Genomic DNA, 22,252 nt, shown 5'->3' with positions numbered 1-22,252 from the left:
AAAAGAAGTTTGGAAGTATCTGTCAAATTTTGAAGTGCTTTTATTCTTTGCCTTAGTTCCATTGCTAGGAGCTTCTCCTATGGATATGCCTTGTGCATGTGCATGTTCCCAGTCATTCATTGCTGAAGTGTTTGTAGAAGCAAAAGTGTGAAAATAACCAAAAGTATTTTAATAGAGGACTGTGTAAATAGATTAAGGTATATTCATATGGTAGAAAAGATACATAGCCTTTTATAAAAGAATGAGGGAACTTGATGTATTGATATAAAACAGTCTCCAAGATAGTTTGTTAAGCAGAAAAAGTGAAGTTAACAAAAAGTACCGTATCTAGTATACCACCATTTGTATAAAGGTAAGTGAAAAGAAATAAGTACATATGTATTTGCATGTACATAAACTGATAATGATGCTGTCTTCGTGGAGGGCAGTAGGGTCACTAGAGGTGAGGAATGAGAAAGAAACTTCACTATAACCTTGAACTTAGAACCTTGTGAATGTATAGGAACATCACTGCACAACTCCAGGGCACCATGCAATTGGAGCTCTCAGGAATGGTCCTCCCTGGGGTTGTTCAGTAGCCACATGGGACTACTTTGTGGGTACAATATCTATTAAATACCAAAGAAAACAAAAGAACTTGACCAGTAGAGTTGGCGATTATTCTTTATCATACATTTAAAAATTTTTTTGTTATTGTATATGGACACAATACTTTTATTATTTCTTTATTTTTGTGTGGTGTTGAGGATTGAACCCAGTGTCTCATACATGCCAGGCAAGCGCTCTACCACTGAGACATGCCCCCAGCCCTATACATTTCTTGGAAAGCCATTTTTGTGTGATTGTTGTTTAAATAAAAATGTATTATGATGGTGATGATTATTTTAATTGCCTTGCCCACTTCTCAGTTGTTGAGAATCAGTTCTCTCTTCATTTTTCATTAGACGCCCTCCTGCCAAACGACCTAACTATGTTAAACTTGGCACACTGTCACCTTTCTGCTGTCCCTGGGAGCAGTTAACTCAGGACTGGGAGTCCAGAGTCCGTGCCCAAGATGTGTCTTCTGTTGCTTCGTCTCCATGTGGTGAGGAGGGTGACCTAAAAAGACATTGGATGCCTCATGCTCCTGAAAAGTCTCATCAGTCTGAAGTGGGCACATCTGTAAATGACCGTGGGGACCCAGAAGTCATGGACACAGAGTGTCAGGACCAGGCAGAAACTGGGACGGTAATAGACCAGGGTGCTGGTGAGAACCATGTTGCTGCCACCAGTAGTCAACTCTGTGTTCTCAGGTGAGTGCGAGTGGCTTCTAGATGCATGTTGGATTGCTTATGTTCATGTTGAACAGGCTACAGGGTGTGAAAGTTATCACTATTCCTTTATGCAAATCCCACGTGAACTTATGGACTTTCTGGAAAGGAAAGCCAGTCCTTTGATGTTTCATAGAGGGCCCAGGAAGACACCTTAATTAGATACTTGATTGAGGCATGGTGCTAACTGATGACCTGATTGAAAATGTTGTCATCCACAGTCCTAGACCTAGTCAGTTTTTCCTGTGACCTATTGCATTTAGTCTTTGCTCACAAAGAAATACCCTCATTGCATGACCCTAGGTAACGAGGCACTCTGTGCATAGAGTGGCTTTCTTTGCTTTATATCACTGATTAGCGCTCTTCTAGCTCCTTTTGAATTATATGGGTTTGTGGGAGTTAGCAGCCTGTTCAGGGAAACGTGATCTTATAGCAGCTTCCACATGAAATGTGTTCTGCCCTTGGTGCTTCTACAGATAAAGTTCTGTTTATCAGATACCCTGTGCAATATGCTCTGATTTTAAAAAGTGCTCACTTCTCTTGGCTCATACTTATTTTTCTGTGTAGTTAATCTCATGATTTCATAATCTTCTTTCTTACTTTATATATACTGTCTCTTCAGGTCTTTCTTATAAAAATATCAGCTCCTCTTTATTCTCATCTTCTCACTGTGATTACACTTTTAGTATTTTCTATCCCACTCTCTGACTTTTCTCAGCCTTCAACTTCTTAAACCTTTAATCCTTCAGTTTCAGAATATCAGTTACATAAAAAGAAAAATATTGTTACTGAAGAATCTTTTTTTGTATGTGGTGCTGGGGATTGAACCCAGGGCCTTGTGCATGCAAGGCAAGCACTCTACTAACTGAGCCGTATCCCCCCGTTACTGAAATATCTTAATGTGTATTTTAAGTTTTTTTAAAAATCGTAGTTTTGATACTTTCTCACGTTGCAGTATTAAAAATCAAATTAACTCTAGCAATGCCTAATCTTCTATTTGAAGATTTTATTCTTTGAACAAAATATCCTCAAATGTGTGTCTCTGACTTCTTGTAGGAGTAGGAAATTACTGAAGCAATTGTCAGCCTGGTGTGGGCCCAGTTCTGAAAACAATCGGGTGGTCCGGTGGGCTGCCAGTAGAGGCCAGCAAGAATTGACCACAGAGGCCCGCCTGTCCATCTTGGACCACTTTCCCAGGGCCCTGGTATGGGTCAGCCTGTCCCTGCTCAGGAAGGGCAGCCCTGAGCCACTCACCATGATCTGTGTCCCAACTGAGGAGGACTTCCTCCAACTCAGCCAGGATCAGCACTACTGTGGGCCCCAGGAAGCCAGACACAGTGATCCATTCAAGAGCATGATCCTGAAACAGAAAGAGAAGAAGAAAATGGAGAGGAGGCAGAACCGAGAGTTTGCTGCTTCCGAGGGCCTGGCAGTAGAGATCCCTGCTGCTGGGCAGGGAGCTCTGACTCTGGGGCTGTGGCCAGGCCCCCTCCCGGGTATGATGACCCACTGTTCCAGAATCCTCCTAGGCTTTGTCACCCAGGGAGATTTTTCCATGGCCGTTGGCTGTGGAGAAGCTCTGGGGTTCGTAAGTCTGACAGGATTGCTGGACATGCTGCCCAGGCAGCCGGCAGCTGGAAGGGGCCTGGTGCTGCTGAGGCCTCCCGCCTCCCTGCAGTACCGATTTGCCAGGATTGCCATTGAGGTCTGAGTGCCGGTTCACCACCTAGCAGGGCGTAGGTGATTTTATTTACAAAGTCCCACAGTTGGAATCTTGCTTTCCTTGTCTTCTGTTTCAAAATATCATGTGAAATTCCTTGAAAAGAAGAATTAAGAATATATATATTATGAAATGATGAAATATTTACATCATTTCATCTCTCCCTGCCCTTGCTATGTAATTGTCTGGTATATGTGGCCAAAAGCTTTTTATTATGATTTTTTTGTTTGCTTAATTCTTGCTGAAAAGTATTATTAAAGCTTTACTTTTTATTGTCCCTTTTTTGTTAGGAGCAAAGAGCTGTGAGGTCCGTTTGAGCTCATAGTCATGTAATAAGCAGCAGTAGCTGTTTAATAAAGAGGAAGAGACTATAAACATCTGGCTTCTGTACGTGAGATATCAGCCCTATATGGGCCATGCTCAAACCTGTACTGTAATCAGTATGCCGAGTACCTTGTGCCATAAAGAATGAAATAACAGACAATTTATTGCTGCCTGTATATGATAAAAGTGTTGGGTTGGAATTTAAAGAGGTCTGTGACTTTATGAACTTGACCAACATGTGACCTTGATCACATGTTAACCAACATGAGATCCTAGGAGTTAACTTTTTTTAAGTAAAAAATTTTTATTTTTGTTTCTGTAAAGAATTTCTCAAAGCCATAAAGGAGAATTCTTAGAGCATATTCTAAGAGAGAGAGAGAGAGAGAGAGAGAGAGACAGAGTCCAAAAGTAGATAATAGTGTAAAGTGTTTATAAAAATCTTTTTGATCCCTGAATCCTTTTCTAAGGAGCACTTTGTGGGATCAGTATCCTTAGGAACACGCTTTGGTCAGCGTGGCTATATGGTACAGTAGCTACCTCTGCAAAGTGATGACTGAAATGACCATCTGCTTTCAAAACGCAACCCATGCAGTCACATTGTCCACTGCAGGTCTTGAGCAGGGCACAAGAAATCTCTTATCCTGCCCCATGGCAGGCTATGATTGCTTTTTTCACTTGGAGAAACTTGGTGGCTCATTAACCTTTATCTACTTCAGTCCCTTACTTCCTGCCATCCTTTTTTCTAACAGAGCCTGAGTAATATGTTTTGAATTTACACGTGCATTAGGCATCATTTCATGTAAATAAATGCATTGTGTTTTTGCAGTCTTTGGGGGCGATGAGTTGGGGACAACCCAGCAAGCCTTCCAGTAGTTGGAAAGCCCTTGAGCCAATGAATGGCTGATGTTTCTCCTCTCACCAAGCTTCTCAGTGTCTTTGTGTCCAACAACAAATGAGATCAAGGAAAATAGTGTATCTAAGTGCTGTCTGTAAACAGAATAAATTAAAATACCACCTGATGTTCAGTTGTGAATATTTTTTGGACCATTTCTCATTGCTTTCGAGGCTCTGAGCCACTTCATCAGTGGCTTAGCTTTCTTGATGACAGAAGTCTGAATGTGCTGAGTGTTGCCTAACAGCATTCTGTATAGCACCTGGGGCCTGCCGCTCTGCCGTGGGTACAGGGGACAGGTCACATTTCAGTTACTCTGCTGTGTGGGTGGTAAGTCAAAGAGTCACAAGCTGAAAGGATAGTTGGTCTGTGGAAAAAGGTGTTTCATGACTAAATAAACTTGAGAAGAGGGATAGGACATCTTCCTGTTGCAGATCCACAATGAATATCTGCTGCCAACATCCTGCATCTCTTCAGGAAAGGAATCTTTTTCTGACTTGTCTATAACACTCTTTTTTTTTTTTTTTTTTTTGGTACTTATTGTCCAGAAAACATTAGTTTTGCAGAATATAACTTGAAAATCTAATAGAATCTGCACACATTCAGTAAAGAATTCATATCCCTGACCAAAAACAAAGATTGTTGGGACTGGCTTTATTCTCTATAGCCTCTGAATTGATTAACATGTTTATTTTCATCTTGTCAGGTGCCTGCTGCACTCTAGTCACATAGCCACAAAATACAACATGGTCCTGTTCTTTTGTTAAGGGGACAGTGGTTTCAGAGTCCACTAAGTCAGAAAGTATCCTAATAAGAGTTGTGAGCGGAACACTCAGATCAGTTACATGCAGTTTTTTCTGGGTGATTAGCTTTTTTTTCTTTTTGGTTTTACTTAAATAATGCTATATCTATCATCCATATTCATCATAAAAAAACAGTGAAGATCACCAACAATGAAAAAATTAAAATTACCTGGATTTCACTACCCTGATGTAACTACAGTTTAACCTTTCTGGTGCATATCCATTTGGTGTGAAAATATATGTGGGTAATCTCTTATTTTTTTTCTTTTTCTTAGAGACATGGTCTCACTGAGTTGCTGAGCCCTTCACCATTGCTGAGGGTGTCTTTGAATTTATAATCCTCCTGTCTCAGTCTCCTGAGAAGCTGGGATTACAGGCATCTGCCATGGCGCCCAGTGGGTTATCTCTTAAGAAAAAAATGTTAAAAGGGAATGACGGGGTGGGAGGAAGGATAGGAATAGGAAAGACAGTAGAATGAATCGGACATGACCTTCCTATGTTCATATATGAACACACAATCAGTGTAACTCCACAACATGCTCAACCACAAGAATGGGTTCCTAATTAGAATAAGTTACACTCTATGTATGAATAATGTCAAATACACTCTACTGTCATGTATATCTAAAAAGAACAAAAAAATGAAAAAAAAGTAGTTGCTTAAATGGAATCTCATACAAGTGTAGCCTAGGTTCATGTTGCCAGTTCCTTATGAAGCTTGATTAGCATGAACCCTAATGTTAATTGGCCTTTTATTGGAAATAATAGGAAATGGTGCTTTACATATAAATGTAGCATTGCTTTCTCCATGCCACATGCCTAGGGTGAGTTCTTGCTCCCAAGCCTCTGGGAAATAGTTGTAAGTGCTTATGGCCAATTTAAGGCCTGAAGAGTACAGAGCTAGATTCAGGACTGGGATGCTTACCAGATACAGGTTGAACATCCAGAATCCAAAAATGTCCCCAAATCCGAAGTGCCCCTAAATCCAAAACATTTTGAATACTGACTTGACATTGCCAAGTTGGAAAATTTCACGACTGACCTCGTGATATATTCACTAACAAAACATTCACTAAAAATACTGTGTAAAATGAGCTTTGGGCTATATGTATAAAGTGTGTATAAGACATAAATGGATTTCATTTTTAGACTTTGATCCCCTCCCCAAGATATCTCATATATATGCAAATATTCCGAAATAAAAAAAATCCAGAATCTGAAATATTTCTGGTACCAAGCATTTTGGATAAGGAACATTCAACACATAATAAAAAATAGTACTATTGGTAGGTCACTTGGGAAGCAACCCCAGTGACACAGAGGTTCTAGTTACTGCAGGCCTCCCCAAACATGAGGGACCACAGGTGCTGTCTTTTGTTTGGCAACAGTGGCTTACCATCTCAGCTGCATGTTAGAATCAGCTGATAGTACAAACCTCAACCAGATCAATCTTGAATTGGGTCTAAGCATCAGTATTTTTAAAAAGCCCCCTAGGCCACTGCGACTGGATCTGCTGCTGTAGGAGGTCTGGCTATTTGAACCCTCTGACCCTGGGGAAGTGTGCATGAATAAGGAGGCCATGGAAACCTCATAATTCTGTGCCTTAGCAGACCTGCTTGCCAGTGTGAAACCTGACCTTCCTGTAACATCAGCTCCCAGGGGCTCTTGACCGCAGTGTGAAGTGTCCAGGTGGAACTTAATTAGCATCAAGCAGAGGGCAGGATGGCCCTGAGTGGTGCCTTCCACTGGGAAGTGGGCCTGCTCTTGGGGGAAGAAACCCAAACACACACAAAACAGCCTGGCTCATTATTCATATATAACTTTCACTACTTGGGAGTACCAGGTGAGGTGTTTTCTTTCTTTCTCTCCCCACCCTGCTTGGCAAGCATCTCTCCAGGTCAGTTGTTCTCAAATTCATCAGCACATTGGAATTACCTTGGGAGCCCAGGGATGCAGCTTTAACTGGTTAGGGCTGTGGCCTGGACATTGGAATTCTTAAGAGCTCTCTGGTAGTTTGTGGCCCAGGTTGAGAGCCACTATCCTGAATTTTAAAACGAGATTTCCCTGTAATCAGCCAAAGACACAGCTTATCAGGAATAGGAACTCTGAGAACAGAGCAGCTATTATTATTATTATTATTATTTTACATTTGAATCAGATGGGATATAATTTCTCATTTTTCTGAGTGTACAGGTTGCAGAATTACATTGGTCATGCAGTCACATATATACCGACAGCAATAATAATGTCTATTTTATTCTGCTGTCCTATTCCCCCCTTCCCCTCCACTCCCCTCCCATCACTTCTCTCTACCCAATCTAATGTGACCCACTTCTTTTTTTTTTCCTCACATCGTCATACCTGTATTCTGTATAACGAAGGGTGTCTCCTTCCCTCTTCCATGCAATTCCCCTTCTCCCTCCCTTTCCCTCCCACCTCTTTTCCCTATCTAGAGGTAATTTTCTTCTCATGGGGAGCAGCTATTATTGATGTTCCCAGTTGGGGTCCTGGTGGAGTTGAACAAATGGGTGAGTTCACATCAAGGTATTACCCCTCCTTCCCCAAGGAAATGTTTAGAGACACGATACTCTCCTAGTTTCCAGGCTCATCGTGTTCCCCTGGGCCTCCCTCACTATGCTCTGAGTGCCCTGGTCTTTCATCATCTCCTACAGCTGAGCCCTGGGCCCCTCCACAATTCTGCACATGCTACGTTCTGCCTTCATGGAATGTTCTCAGCTACCCTGTCCCATCCTCCCCAGCTTGAGCTTCGTTTCTTGGGGTAGTTTCTCTGACTACCCAATTTAAAATATGCCCTTTCTGCCTACATTATCCTCTGTCCCATGGCAGGTTTATTTTCTGATGACATTACAATGCATAATCATTAAATTTTTGTTGTTTGTTCATCTACTCCATTAGACTGTGAACCTCAAGAAGGCAAGACCATGTCTTCTTTGATTACTCTTTAACCCCAGGTTCTGGCACAGTGCTTAACCTATACTGTGTCTTTTTGTTGAATTGATAAATCAACCAGGGTGTTTGCAGTAAACTACTACGTTGCAGGTCAGACATATGTTGTAATGAATAAGTTAGCCACTAGGTGGTGCCAAGACCTCACGAGTAAACAGCCCACCATGGGAAAAGAGCATCAAGACTAAAATGCAATTCAGTTTTGTAAGGCACTGCACTACTGGTGTTGGGGAGGTGGGGAATGAGGTCACAGATCTATCAATAATCCCTCTTTAGGAGGCAGAGCTATACTAGCAAAATCCTAATTTCCCAAAGCTCTCTGATTCCCCACCCATTTTTTGTGGTGCTGGGGATCAAACCCAGGGCTTCATGCAGGTTAGGCAAGTACTCTACCAATGAGCTACACCCTAAGTCCAAGACTCCATGATTTTTAAAACAGTATCTCGAGACAAATTTAAAAGCGTTTCTCTAAAGATGAATCCCAGTCACATTGTTCCCAGTAAGTTTGTTTTCTGCTACGAGCTGAGTGTCTCCTGCAATGAGAACTCATAACTTCACCAGGAGATGCCAATCTCTCCCTTGTCAGCAAACATGGTTAAAATGTCTCCTCAACCCCAGTTTAATCCTACCTCCCTGCATTCTTACTAAGACTAACACTGGGAACCACCCCTTTATTTTAATGAAGTCAGTTGTTAACCATTTTTGTTTTCTTTTCTTCAAGTTAAACAACCCTCATTTATTTTTTTCCATTATTATTATTATTATTAAACATTTGCAATACACATGCTTGTTGCAATCCTCATTTCTTTCGCTTTCCTTCTCTTTTTTTCCCAGTGTCTCACAGAGGATCTTAAATTGTTTTTTGGACATGACTTGTTCTCAGTCATGCGCAGCTGTTTGAACCTTGAGCAGTGGCTGTTGTCTTGAGGGACAGCCTGGAATGTTCTGGGTATCAATGAGCCCTCTGTATTTCCAGCCTCCTTCTTCTCTCTTGGGCAGGATTTAGCGTCTCTTGCATGTGTTAAGTTGGTTTCTCTTAAGAGCAGAGCTGCACCCTTATAGGCAGATAGTTTATTTTAGGAAGTGACTTAAGGGACCAGGAGTGTGGAGGTCAGGGAAGATTTGAAATCTGATCCATGTATGCATTAGGAGTTGGATACCCACTGGGACTACTAGGGTTCCCTCCCACCAGGGACACACTGAGGAGTTACCTCCATGTTAAATCTGTACCTCCATGTTAAATTTGTGTAAGTTCCAGAAAAGGGAAATCTTTACCATCTCCCATGTTTACTGGCCAAGTGTTGTTCCAGGGAGTGATAATTTCCTGGCACTTCCTGGTTTGCACAAGTGCTGGCACAGCCTATTCCTGAGTATCCTGGGAAAGCCACCCAGCAGTCCCAAGGGCAGGAAACTAGAGGGGCAGCTGAGGCAAGGGGCTATTGGGCTTCTTCTGTTCTCAGCAGGTTGCTACAGTAAGGGCTGAGCAAAAGTGGGCCAGGGAAATGTGAAACTGGATAAAAGATCTCCACCTGGCACTCTGGAGACAGTTTCCTATTGCAATTTTGCAGAGCCACATCTGTGGGTATGTACATGCACACATTTGCACACTTGGATGTAGTTGGAGAGATGATACAGGTGTCAGGGCGTTTCTGATGAGCATTCTGGAACAAGTGCCAGAAGTTGGCTTGTGGACTCTAATGCTGATCTTACCAAAGTGTGGGGCAGCTGTGTCCAGCTGCCCAGCAAACTCTCAGACCAGGGACCTGTTCTCTCTGACTACTTCCCATTCTGTGTCCTCCTCAGGAAACAAGCCCCAGGACTGTTGCCTGGTGAGAAACTGACCAAGTAGAGATGCTCTGCTGATTTCAGAACTGACTTCACCTCATTCTTACCCAACTAGCTTGCATAGTCCCTTTTTCTTCCCTCCCAGCCATCTAATTTTTTCCCCCTCCCAACTCAGCAGTTTTCCTTGGGCTTCCCCAATACCTGCACTCGTTTTATCTCCATTTTTCCATAAAATGGCAGAGGTTGGAGAATGGTCTGACGGATTTGTGGTCCTAGGACCAGCAACCTCAGCAATAGGAATGCAGCATCTCAGAACCTGTCCCAGACCTGGAGTCGACTCTTGTGAACAAGAGCACCAGGTGATCCCACACCAGAGAGGTTCAGGAGCTGTGGAGAGTCAGAGTTCTCCAAACCCATGTGCCATCAGAGCATCTGGGGTGCTTGCCAAATATGCACATTGCTTGTCTTCAGTTTTGGAGGGCACTGCTCCACCAGATCTGTGGTGTGACTCTGCAATCTGTGGTTTTATTAAGCTCTTATGCAATTTCACGTGCTCATGGCTAAGAATCACCAGGTCATCTTCATCCACTCTGAAATTCTGGTGTTTTTTGCCATTGTCTTTGTTTTGCAAATTTGAATGTCACTCTTTTGGGGTGTTATATTTGGGGCCTACAGGGCTTTTTGTCTGTTAGGCTTTTAAATAGTGAGACCTAGTTTCTTTGCCATTAGAGGTTTTTGTTTGATGTTTTTGTTGTTGTTGTTTTAATAGTGAGGCCTAGTTTCTGGTGCAGACTATTAAATATCTTGGCCAGAAACTTGCCTTTCTTCCAATATCCGCAGATATTGCTTAGGTAATCTGTGGATTCTTTACTATGCCCTAAAACCTCCTATAGCCTCATGCTTAGGGGACCTGGCTGATGGAAGCCTCTTCTCCTCAGCCATTAGGTGCTGAGGTCCCTATACCCTGGTGTTGCTGTTGAGAGCTGGGGCCGCAGGCAGCCACCGAGAGAGGCCAGAGTGTCCACTTGCATCTGGCTTCATGCAGTGTTAAGGAGTCATGTCTGTCCATCAACATCATGTCCACAGAAACCCGAGGGGCCCTCCAGGAGCAACCCCAGTCCTCTGCCTGGGAGCCTTGGCTGGGTGTCTGCAGAGTCACCCGCCCTCACGAGGGAAGAAAAACCCAGCAGGCTTGGCACTAATTGGCCCCAGGTGTGCGGAGCAATTCAAGGTGAGGGGAAGCCAAAGCCCCCAAGGTACCCCTGCCAGGTCAGAGGCTAAGAAGTGGCAGGAGACTCCAAACTAAAAGAAAGATTCCCTCAGAGGGCCTCCTGGACCTTGAGCTCTCATCCAGGTCTAGAGATCCCTCCCTCAATTTCCTTTGGGGCACCATTTTCTGCCTGTGAATGGAGGACCTTCTGGAATAGGGAGAACAGGGGCTTGGCTCCCCAACAGGCTCATCCCTCATGCAAGGGTCCCCCATGGGGAAGCAAGTAGCAGCCAGGGAAGGCTGGCCTTTAGCTTGGGCCATTGAGGTCGGGGCTTGGGACTTACTCCTCCAGGGTCAGCATCATTCACAGACAGCTGCAGGGCTCTGCTTCTCCAAGCCCACCCAGAGTCTGGGGGTGAGGGCAGCTGCAGTCTGGGTCTCCATTATGTTCCTATGCACAGTTACTCATGTCAGAGTGGGCAGAGAGGAGTGCCCACCCCTCCTGTGGTGACCATAGAATTAAGGGCGAACAGGGACAGCTAGGATACCCCCAAACTCCAGCCTAAAACCTCCATCATAGCCACCAGAGTTCCTCAGCCTCTATATCCTTGAGTGTAAAAACAAAACAAAAAAAGCACCATTCCAATCAGCTTGGCATGTGGAATAGCTCTGTAAAGTTCTCAACCAATTCACTCAACCATTGGTTACATAAAATGGGGGACACGGAGCAATCGCTATGGCTTGATGAGCAATATTCCACTTAACAGTTACAGCAACCCTCGGAGGCAGTCTTATTATTATCTCTATTTTATAGGTGAGGAAACTGAGTTAGAGAGATTCAATGGTTTGCTGGTGAAACAGCCTTGGGGGTTGGGGCTGAGCCAGCTGGCAGCCGAGTCTGAGCTCCTCGCCGCATCCCCGGGCTTCTTCCCATCCTAGCGCTCGCTCCATACCAGGCACAGGCCTGTTGTTCTGTGCTGGGTACCAGAGGGCTCAGATGCACACATGCATCAGCCATGGACTTGTTCTTAAGCAGTTCAAGGTCAACAACTCCTTGCTCTGGTGCCATGTGAAGAGTGTCAAGGATTTTGGCTCTGGGTCTGTCACAGGAATCTGGTCTTTCTCATCTTGATGTTTTTTCTCGGAAAGATGGCCCTGGAGTCCTGAGAGATTTATTTCACTTGCTTTTCTCTTTCTAATTTTGCCCTGATATGCCACTGATATTTATGACCCGAGCACCACCCACACCATTCATCTTGCCTTCCTTAGGCATGTATGAAAGGGCCACGATTACATGTCCCGAATGGCCTGCTCATGTTGAAAACATCAGCCAAGAGCCAAACAATAACACACACACACACACACACACACACACACACACACACACACACCACAGCCTTCCCCATCTGAGAGGAATGGGGGTGCAATCTCTTTCTGAATTTAGGGCATTCTGGAGCAGTCCCCTCTCCTCTGCTCTGCCCAGGGTGGGTCTTCCAGCCCCCATTCCTTGATTTCTTTTAATCTTGCCCGTAAATCAGCGGCCTGGCTCCCGGACCCGCACTGTCTGCGCCTGAAGCGCTCTGGCCCCACCGTGCAGGCCTTTGTGGGCAGAGTTACTCAGTCCCAACTGGGGATTAATGTTAATCTCCTGTTCATGTGATCGAATAAAGAGTTATTCTTTCCATCTGTCACTCCCGCCCCACCCCAGGGCAGAGTTCTGGGTTCTTTCTACCTCCCACCCAGAAGTCCTTGGGGGCAAATAGTGACACCCCTCCCCCACCGCCCATGAACATCTGCAGGGTGTCAGAAAGGCACAGACTGTGGAATGACAGAATGTGGGGCTGAAAGGCCCCCCCACCCCCATTGAGCAGGTGTCTTGACTGCCCTCCGCTCATTTTGCCAAGGAGGAAGCTGAACTTCCAAGAGGGGACGTCCTCACAATAACTTCTTGGGGCCAGAACCCCAGTCTCCTGACAGCGCTTCTCGGAACCAGCTTTTGGAAAAGAGCATTTTTTCCAGAGAGAGTCTCACACACACAACGGAAGCAAGCAATTTGCTATGCTGGTTTCAAGTTCCGCTTCTCCTTTATCTCGCCTCTTCTGAACTTGGCAACTTTTCTTCAACAATGTTGCCCTCAGCATCTCTTTTTTCAGGGGGCTTCCTGGAATGCTAACAAGAATGAGAAGATTTGGGGCTGGGACTGGGGCTTGGTGGCAGAGCGCTTGCCTAGCATGCTTGAGGCACTGGGTTCCATTCTCAGCACCACATAAAAATAAACAAATTTTAAAAAGGCATTCTGTCCATCTACAACAACAACAACAACAAAGAGAAGGTTTGCCTTCCAGTTCTGTCATTCCCTGGCTGAAAGTCCCTGGACAAGTAGTTTAAACTCTCTTGACCTTGTTCTTGTCCATTCAATGGAAGTAATATCAATGCCCACCTTGCCATCTTAAGCGAGACTTGAATGGAGCAACAGAAGCCCAAGTGCCTTGTGCTGATCTAGCTTAATTTATATGGGTTATTTTGATCCTTGTAGCAACTTTAAAAATATTTATAGTTGTAAAGAGACACAATACCTTTATTTTATTTATTTGTTTTTATGTGGTGCTGGGGATCAAACCCAGTGCCTCACATGTTAGGCAAGCGCTCTACCACTGAGCCACCACCCCAGCCCGCCTTGTAATTCTACAAGTTGTGTCACCCCCATTTTACAGAGAAAGAAACAGGCTCAGGGAGATGAAGTAACTGCCCAGGGTCACAGAGCTAGAAAGTGGTAAAATGACATCCAACACCTGTCTGCCAACTTCTTGACCAAAAGCTCTCTAAGAAGGGTTTACCACAATCTAACTTTGGCCCTTTATCTCTCACATGTGACTTACTATTAATAATCCCTTGTAAACAGGGGCTTAAGGCATCAGGGGTTATTCTTTGGGACTCACAGAGGGAAGAGGAGGGGTTGAATATGAACATCTCCAGAGGGCAGTTTCCTCCAGACAGGAACAACTGTGTGATTGGGAGCAGCCCGAGAACGTGCAGTTCCCAGGAGTGACCGCGGGGTGTCGCTGCGGACCGCACAGATGCTCCCAGAGGCTGGAAAACCTCAGTTTAGCCCTGGGCCTGACCTGGATGCCACCGCTGGAGGGATATTCAGTTCTGTTTGTTCAGGGCAGCATCTAGGGAATGGGCTGGGGATTACGTTCATTTTGATTCAACAGGCGTTTGTGCAGCTCCAGCTGTAGAACAGGGTCTAGGCTTGGGGAACCCAGAGGGACATATAACCAGGTTTGTCCCTGTCCTAGGAGCTCACATATATATGAGCAAGCAGACACCAACACTCACACCCTCTTCCAAATGAATTCGAAACATTATGGCATGGGTTTAAAAAATTAAAACTCGAGTTTGCTTTACCAAGAGTAAATGAGACCCTGTTATGTAGATATGAGCGTTGTCCCCCAAAAGCTCATATGTGAGACAATGCAAGAACATTCAGAGGTGAAGTGATTGGGTTATGAGAGCCTTAACCTAATCAGTGTTAATACACCAATATGGATCAACTGGGTGGCAACAGTAGGCAGGTAGGGTGTGGCTGGAGGAGGCTGACCATTGGGGAGCGTGACTTTGGAGGTTATATTTTGTCCCTGGTGCAGGTATCTTTCTGCTTCCTGATTTCCAAGTTCTGAACTGCTTTCCTCTGCCACACCGTCTGCCCTGTTGTTCTGTCCCACCTCAAGCCCAGAGCAATGGAGTAGACTGTTTATGAACTGAGATCTCCGAAAATGTGAGCCCAATAAACCTTTCCTCCTGTTCTTGTCAGGCCTTTTGGTCACAGTGATGAAAAATCTGACTGAAATAGACTCTCATCCATCCTCACTTGGGGCTGACCTCTTACTCATTTAACTTGGAGAGCTCTCTTTCTTCCTTAAAATGCTGCCTGCTGCCCATTCCCCCCCGCCCCCTTATTATTTTTTGTTTGTTTGTTTTGGTACCATGGATTGAACCAGAGGTGCTTCACCAATGAGTCACATGCCCAGCCCTTTTTATTTTTTTTTATTTTGAGACAGGATCTCATTAAGTTATCTAGGGCCTTGCTAAGTTTCTGAAGCTGGCTTTTTTTGGGGGGGGGAGGGGGGAGTACCAGGGATTGAACTCAGGGGCACTCAACCGCTGAGCCACACCTCAACCCTTTTTTGTATTTTATTTAGACAAAGAGTCTCACTGAGTTGCTTAGTGCTTTGCTAAGTTGCTGAGACTGGTTTTGAACTCATGAACCGAGCTGCTGGGATAATATTCGTGTGCCACAGTGCCTGGCATAGTGTTTGTTTTCTTGAATTCTCCAGAATTAGCTCCTCCTTCCTGACCATGAACTCTCTGTAATTGTGCATTTATCAGGATATGCAGTTATATGTCGTTTTCCACATCTGCTCTGCTAACTAAAATGTCAGGGTCCCTGGGCTCGGGACCTGGCACAGTGCCAGGCAAGTAATGCATGCCTCAGGAACTTGTTTCATTTGATTGAGTTACTTGAGAGAGAATCACACATGATCTTTAAGTTATTACCTAATTCAATCCTAACAACAACCCTGCGTCCCGGGTATTACCTGCATAATTTTACAGATGAAGCGATGCAGTTGCTGTGACAGATAAAGTCTGAAATCCCAATGGTTTAACACACCAAGACACACTCACCCCACAGCCTTCTTGCATCTTGATACCACGTAAACTAGAATACATCTTTCCAAGGCTGTTGCTTTAGTTGGGTAGGCCGCCATAACAGACTGGGTGAAGATATAACAAATATTCCTCACAGTTCTGGAGGCTGCGAAGTTGAAAATCAAGATGTAAGCAGTTTGGGTTCCTGGTGAGGGTCCTGTTCTTGGATTATATGTGTCCTCACTTGGTTGAGAGGGAACTCTGTTTCTCTTCCTCTTCTTATAGGGGCAATGATCCCATCATGGGATTCCCCTACCCTCATGGCGTTACCTAAACCCGATCACCTGCTAAAGGCCCTGCCTCCCAGTAGAAAGCAAAATCTGAGAATTCTGGGCCTTCATGAATCTTCTAGAGGCCAGTATAGACTCCTCACCCTCAAGCATAACTCATCATACTGGGGTCAGGCCGTCAGCATTTGCATTTTGGGGGGACATAAATATTCAGTCCATAATCACCGCACGTCAAGGACACATGGATACTAAGATGCCCTGGTCTAGAAGTCACTTCTGTTTGCAACACTAGCCATTTGTTCTGGTATAAAAGCAGCAGGGACTGAGAAACATGAGGAAAATATGCATCTTCAAGGGGCTCTCTCTCGAAGTCAGATGCAAAACCACTACACCTGCACGTATATACACTCACCCTCCAAGGCACCCACATCCACATACGTGTGCATGAGCATAAGTGTACATACCTACAAATCATGCTCCAACACAGTAATAAATAGGAAATGGCCTGCAGAGCATCACGTGCCACAGAAAAGGACATGAGTGAAATAATCCTCAGGCTGGGAATTGAAAAGGCTGAATTCCTTAAAGAAGCTATTTTGCACCATTATGTAGCAAAGTATTATGCTTAAGATGTTTTGGGAGAGGCACAGCATTTGCTGACAAAAGGGAGATGATCATGTTCCCACTGTTTGCGAGGATAATGGAGTTCTGGAGACAAGCCGTTCGCAGCTCACAGAGCAGCGAGACATAGTCTTTGCAAGATTTAGCTTGTGCAGCGGGGACCATTGTTTCACATCTTATAATGAGTTTGCGTATTTATAGAAACAGCTCGAGAGGCAGCCTCGCAGTGCCGCCCCATGTGGGTGTCCATGCTGCCACCGAGGTGAATCGTGACTTTGGGGAGCTCACCTGATGACGTTTTGACATGACAGAGACTGGGGAATTTGTGGAAATTCAAATATTTGAGTCAATTGTAACAATAAATTTCCTTAAAAGCCAAACGGTAAAAAGATTTGAAACCCTTGGTTGATTGACGTCGCTTTTGCCCTCTCCCAGGAGGCCCACAGTGAGTATCTGGGACAAAAAAGTCCTTTCACGGGGACCTTTCGGGTTCCGCCCAGGTGAACATAAGAGTCCCCGGGAGATTTGGGTTTTGCCCCAGCAGCTCAACACTTTGATAAACACTGATGTGACAGTTTGTGAGATGATGCTCAGTCTCCATCTGTTTCTCCAACTGAGGATGGGGAGCCCTGCTTCATTGGTGCATGGAGTGACACCTCTTCCGTGAAGCCCTTCTGATCTTCCCCAGTGCAAACATCACTCCATTCCTCCTCTGTGCTCCTGGTAGACCTTGAACTTACATCCATACACCCAGGAGAGTGTAAACCCCATTTTGGATGGGCGGTCTGGGTGACTGCTGAGACTCTAGCACATTCATTGCTGGAGCAATCCAACCACGTTTGTTTGTTCAATAGGTGAATGAACCAACTGGGGAGCCCTGGACATGGAGGGGAGGAGACCTGTGTTCCACTTTTCCTCTTACTTCCCTTCCCAGCCCTAGTTCACTGGTTCATTGCCATGTCTTCTTATCCTCTCTTAGACTTTCCTTTCTGCCTGGGGGTGTGAATTAAATCTGCTTGGGAGGGACCTCCTGCAGTCTTTCCCGGGGAGACGTGGAGTGGGTTGCTAAGATGTAGTTGCTGTCTTGCCCAGAGGCTCCTGCACCCTAATCTGGGGAAGTGATGTCATGAAACACGATGTGGTAACTAGCCTCCAAGCAAACTCCCGGTGAGCCTCCTCCAGGGCTGTTGCCGCCACTGAGTAGCTCCTTTCCTCACTGAACCAGGGGCAGCCTGAGTGATGACTAGGATATAGTGATGGTGGTGACTTCCAAAGCTAGCTCAAAAGAGCCTTGTGGCACTTGCCTTGGCCCTTGGATCACCTTCTCTGGAGGAAGCCAGCTGCCATGCCACAAGGATACTTCAGAGCCCTGTGGAGAGGCCTGCATGGATAGAAGCAGAGCTCCCCCCGCCCCCCAACAGCCAGCACCAATTTGCCAGCCATGTGAGTGGGCCACTTTAGAAGGGGGCCCTTCGACCCCAGTCCAGCCTTTATGTGATGGCAACATTAACTGGTTTTCAGCTACAACTTCAGAGGGACTCTGAGTCAGAATTAGCTGACCAAACAGTCCCTCAATTTCTGACCCACATAAATGATATGGGATAATCAATGGTTACTATTTAAGTCTCTAAGGTTTGGGGCAATTTGTTATGCAGCTTTAGTTAACGAATACAGACAGAGACACAAATGGTAGAATTTCAGACAGCAAGACCCTTCCAGAATTGAGCTGCCCACCCATGGAGTAAGGTTGGTGCTATGTGGTCTGAGAGCCCGTTAAAATCATCTCAGTGCCATTCACACTTCATGGTGCTGACTTCCCCTTTGGCAGCCTTGACCTCTGCTCCCCACTCCCATGCCTGGGTGTCACCAGAACTTCCCTGCGCCCGCCCAAGCACTCAGCACCATTGGTATAGTCAGCTCTGCCTTCTTTCAGGATCCTGCCTTGGTCCCCAGGCCCAGCAGCCTTGGGTGAAGACCACATTGCCACAGAGGACTCTCATCCTGAAACTTGTCAGATACCCAGTCATGGACTATGATTGTTTGAGGAGAAAAGAACAGGATTGGATGGAATTTTGTGCTTGGGATATGAAAGGAAAAGCTGAAAATGCTGAAGAAAAATTTCAGATCTTCTGAGAGAAATGAGCTTGTGTTGTTCATAAGTTGTTCTGAGCAAAAGGACCTGCTCAACCAGATAGCAAGGGCCTTGAGAACAGGGACCAAGTGTCCACTCATTCATTCATTCACTCAGCAGTGCACAGGGGATCCATTTTCCAGGCACAGCGGTAAGTATTTGGGGTAGCAACAGCAATAATCCGTATCCTTAGGGAGCTGACATTCCGGTTGGGGAAACAGACAATACAAAAAGTAAAATACACTGAGCTGGATATTTAATAGCAAGAGGTACTGTGGGGAAAAAAGGTCAGGGGAGAGTAAGTAGTCAGAAGTTGGCTGCCATTTTTAGTGAGTCAGCAGTTACTCTGATGAGCAGGTAATATTGGAGTAAAGGCTGATGAAATGGAAAACTGAGTCCTGTGACTGCTAAGGGAAGAATGTTCCTGGCAGAGGAGCTGTCAGTGCAGAGGCCCAGAGGTGGGAGCATCTAGGAGCTGTCAAAAGGCAGCAGGAAGCTGGGTGTGGTGGTGCACACCTGTCATCTAGCATCTCAGGAGGCAGGGACAGGAGGATCACGAGTTCAAAGCCAGCCTCAGCAAAAGTGAGGCGCTAAGCAACTCAGTGAGACCCTGTCTCTAAATGAAAATATAAAATAGGGGTGGGGATGTGGCTCAGTGGTTGAGTGCCCCTGAATTCAATCCCTGATACCCACTCCTAACCCCACTCCCCTACCAAAAAGAGAGAGAGAGAGAGACAGACAGACAGACAGACAGCAGGAAGATATGTGGCTGGAGCAGAGTGAGCAAGCACCAGAGCAAAGGGGGCCAAGGGGAGATTAAGAACTTCGGCTTTTACTTGAAGTGGACTGGGAGGGAGACGATGGTAGAGTCTGGAGCACCAGAGTGTCTTATTGCCATGACATTCAGCCTGTGTCTCCTTATCTTCCTGGTCTCTTGGTAGATGGAGGCAGGAATCTAAAGCTCCAGTCCCCAGCTGCTCATGTAGGGCTTGCAGGCCTTCCCCTCCTCAGGAGGACTGGGATGTATTTATGCACATGGCCCTGGGATAGGGTTGCAGGGAACAGATACACAGGTGTGCAGGTATGCAAATGGCCCTGCTACTCAAGTCCCTCATGGGAACACCAATGTGGGTGCCCCATGCTTATTTATCCCTTGGAACTGAAGCACGGATTCTGTGCAGGGGCAGGAAAGAGGCCATGTCCCCATAACTCTGTGACATCTGTGACTCTTCTGTGCCCAAGCACACTGCCTTGAGACCCAGCTAATCCACCTCCCCACCAAGCAGCATCCCCAGGGTTGACTCCCACCCAGCTGATAGCTCAGCCTGGGAGTCAATCTTTTGTGCCATGAACTCCACCCTTCTTATTTGATACAGAAGGGCCTGGATTCCTCGGGGGTCAAAAGGCCATGGGGGCTGTCAACACTAGCAGGGGCTGAAAGCCCAGGCCAGCTGACCAAATGCCCTGAATGCTCATGTGAAGCCATTGGTGTCGCTGTTTGCTGATATTCCATTTGCTCTCGTCTCCTCTGGTCACATCTCCCTTCCCTACCTGGTTTGCTGGTCCCTGAAGGTGGCTGCCAGTTCCCAATCTTTTCCATTGGCCCTTTTGCTTCTTTAGTGCCTGCAAGAGTTTTGCCCTTGGTGGACTTTCAGCTTAATATTAAATATCTGAGTCATGTAATAGGTGCTGGTGACTTTTGCATAACACCCAGGACAAATGTTGTCTGATGATCTGAGGTGTGTTGGGAGTGTTCTCTTTGTGTGCTTGAGATTTGCACAGTGTACATGTTGCACGCATACCCACAGCAACAGTCTCTGTGTCCCTTGGTTCAACAGTTTTCAAGCTGGGTTGTTGTCCTCGCTGCACTGACCGTAGTCTCCTTGTCATTGTTTTCTTCTTTAGTCTGCGGACCTCCTCTGAGATAAATCTTCAAGCTCTCCACCCCTCCCTGAGCTACTCTATGACTCATGGAGCCCCACACTTGAGAACAAACAGGCAGTCCCCACTTCTCACCTCCACCCTGAGTGACCCAGTGCTCTCTCCAGCGATGATGAACCTTTATTGCAGCGACGGGTCAGGGTTTGGTCCTGGGATGGTGACATTATTAAAAACAGATTTAGTAATGCTCTAGTTAGCCCGCCTGTCCAGTAACGGTTCATCATGCTCATAAAGCTAAACAGGTCCATTAGGGGTCAGCTAATCTCTGCTTTTAGGCACGACCACACCTACGTCATTCCAGAAAGATGGGATTATCTTTTACTTGTTATTTTTTAAAGACTTCCAGAGAGAGCTCAGAGCTCAGCCTCTGTCAGAGACTGAATCCAGTTACAATGTTCCTGTGGCTCACTGTGGATCTGTGTACGTGTCCACACGTGTGTGCATGCATGTGAAGTGCACACTCCAGGATTTCAGGAGATTTCTGCCCTCCACTCCCTGCCCTCTCCCACCTTCTCCAGGCACAGGGGCTGAGACAATGGCAGGGAGAAGCAGAGCAGCAGAGCCGGTGGAGCTCTGCAGCCTGTGGAAAGTTCACCTCTCTCCGGCCCCAGGTTCCCTGATGCAAATCCACCTCCCCTGCAATGCTTACTGTCTCCTTGAGCCTCAGTTTCCTTGACTGTGAAAGGGGGAATGATAGTTGACTTTGCAGTGCTACCAGGACTGGTGAAGATGTACATGAAATGTCTCATTTGTAGTAGGTACTCCACAAATGCCTGCTATTATTGGGGATAGAGAAAGAGATGCGTGTGGGAGGCACTGGGAACATTTTGACTTGAGAGTCTCCTGAGAACAGAATGTGTGGTCTGTGTGGGCAAATGTATGGCAGGGGCGGATCTCCTGGGGGCCTCTGCTGCTCACCCCACGAGGCTCCTAGGGAGATCCCAAGGCCAACTGAGCAGAGAGGGGTGCTGAGCTCAGGGCTGTTTACACCCCGATGCTTCAGCTGACTGGCTGGTGCCTCCTGCCCTCACGGTATACATCCTGTGTTCCTGGGGTGCGGTATACATCGCCTGACTTGATGAAAAGCAACCTGTCCCCGGGCTGTTGGTTTCCATGGCAGCATAGGGAAAAGCAGCCAAGCAACCAGGCAGTGATGCTTTTTTAAAAAGGGAGTATGATTTGGGAACCTACTGACTGTCATGACTATGTATACGCAGCATTCAGAGAGGTTCATTTATATAACAAATATTTACAAGCATACCTCATTTTATTGCACTTTATTGCACTTCTCAGATATTGTGTTTTTATAAATTGAAGGCTCATGGCAATCCCACATGGGCTCACTTTGTGTCTTTGTCACGTTTTGGCAATTTTTGCAAATATTCCAAACTTTTTCATCATTATTGTATCTGCTATGATGACTGTGAGCAGTGATCTTTGATGTTCCTGTTGTAATTATTTTGGGATGCCATGAACGTTGCCCACATAAGACGGTGAACTTAGTCCAGAACTGTGGTTTGGATTCTGGCTGTGCCACTCACAGCTACTCCACCCCCACTCCCACATGGCGCCGGCACCTGAGCCACCTATACCCCAAGACGCAGCAAT

The 22,252-nt window shown here is 45.8% G+C and overlaps 1 protein-coding gene across 2 annotated transcripts in view; it reads left to right on the top strand.

Annotated features, from left to right (window-relative positions):
- The window catches only part of Pop1 (POP1 homolog, ribonuclease P/MRP subunit), a 34,254-nt gene extending 29,881 nt beyond the window's left edge, over nt 1-4,373 (top strand). For both annotated transcript variants that reach the window (XM_071602221.1, XM_027953103.2), the window contains exons 15-16: nt 945-1,292; nt 2,367-4,373. In XM_071602221.1, coding sequence (XP_071458322.1) covers nt 945-1,292; nt 2,367-3,021 — 1,003 coding nt within the window. In that variant the 3' untranslated portion in view covers nt 3,022-4,373. The remainder of the gene's footprint in view (nt 1-944; nt 1,293-2,366) is intronic.
- The last annotated feature ends 17,879 nt before the right edge of the window (nt 4,374-22,252 follow it).

Source organism: Marmota flaviventris, chromosome 15, assembly GCF_047511675.1.
Source record: "Marmota flaviventris isolate mMarFla1 chromosome 15, mMarFla1.hap1, whole genome shotgun sequence".
NCBI classification, from domain to species: domain Eukaryota; kingdom Metazoa; phylum Chordata; class Mammalia; order Rodentia; family Sciuridae; genus Marmota; species Marmota flaviventris.
Note: the sequence above shows the minus strand (reverse complement) of the source record. Positions and strands in the feature narration are given on the sequence as shown.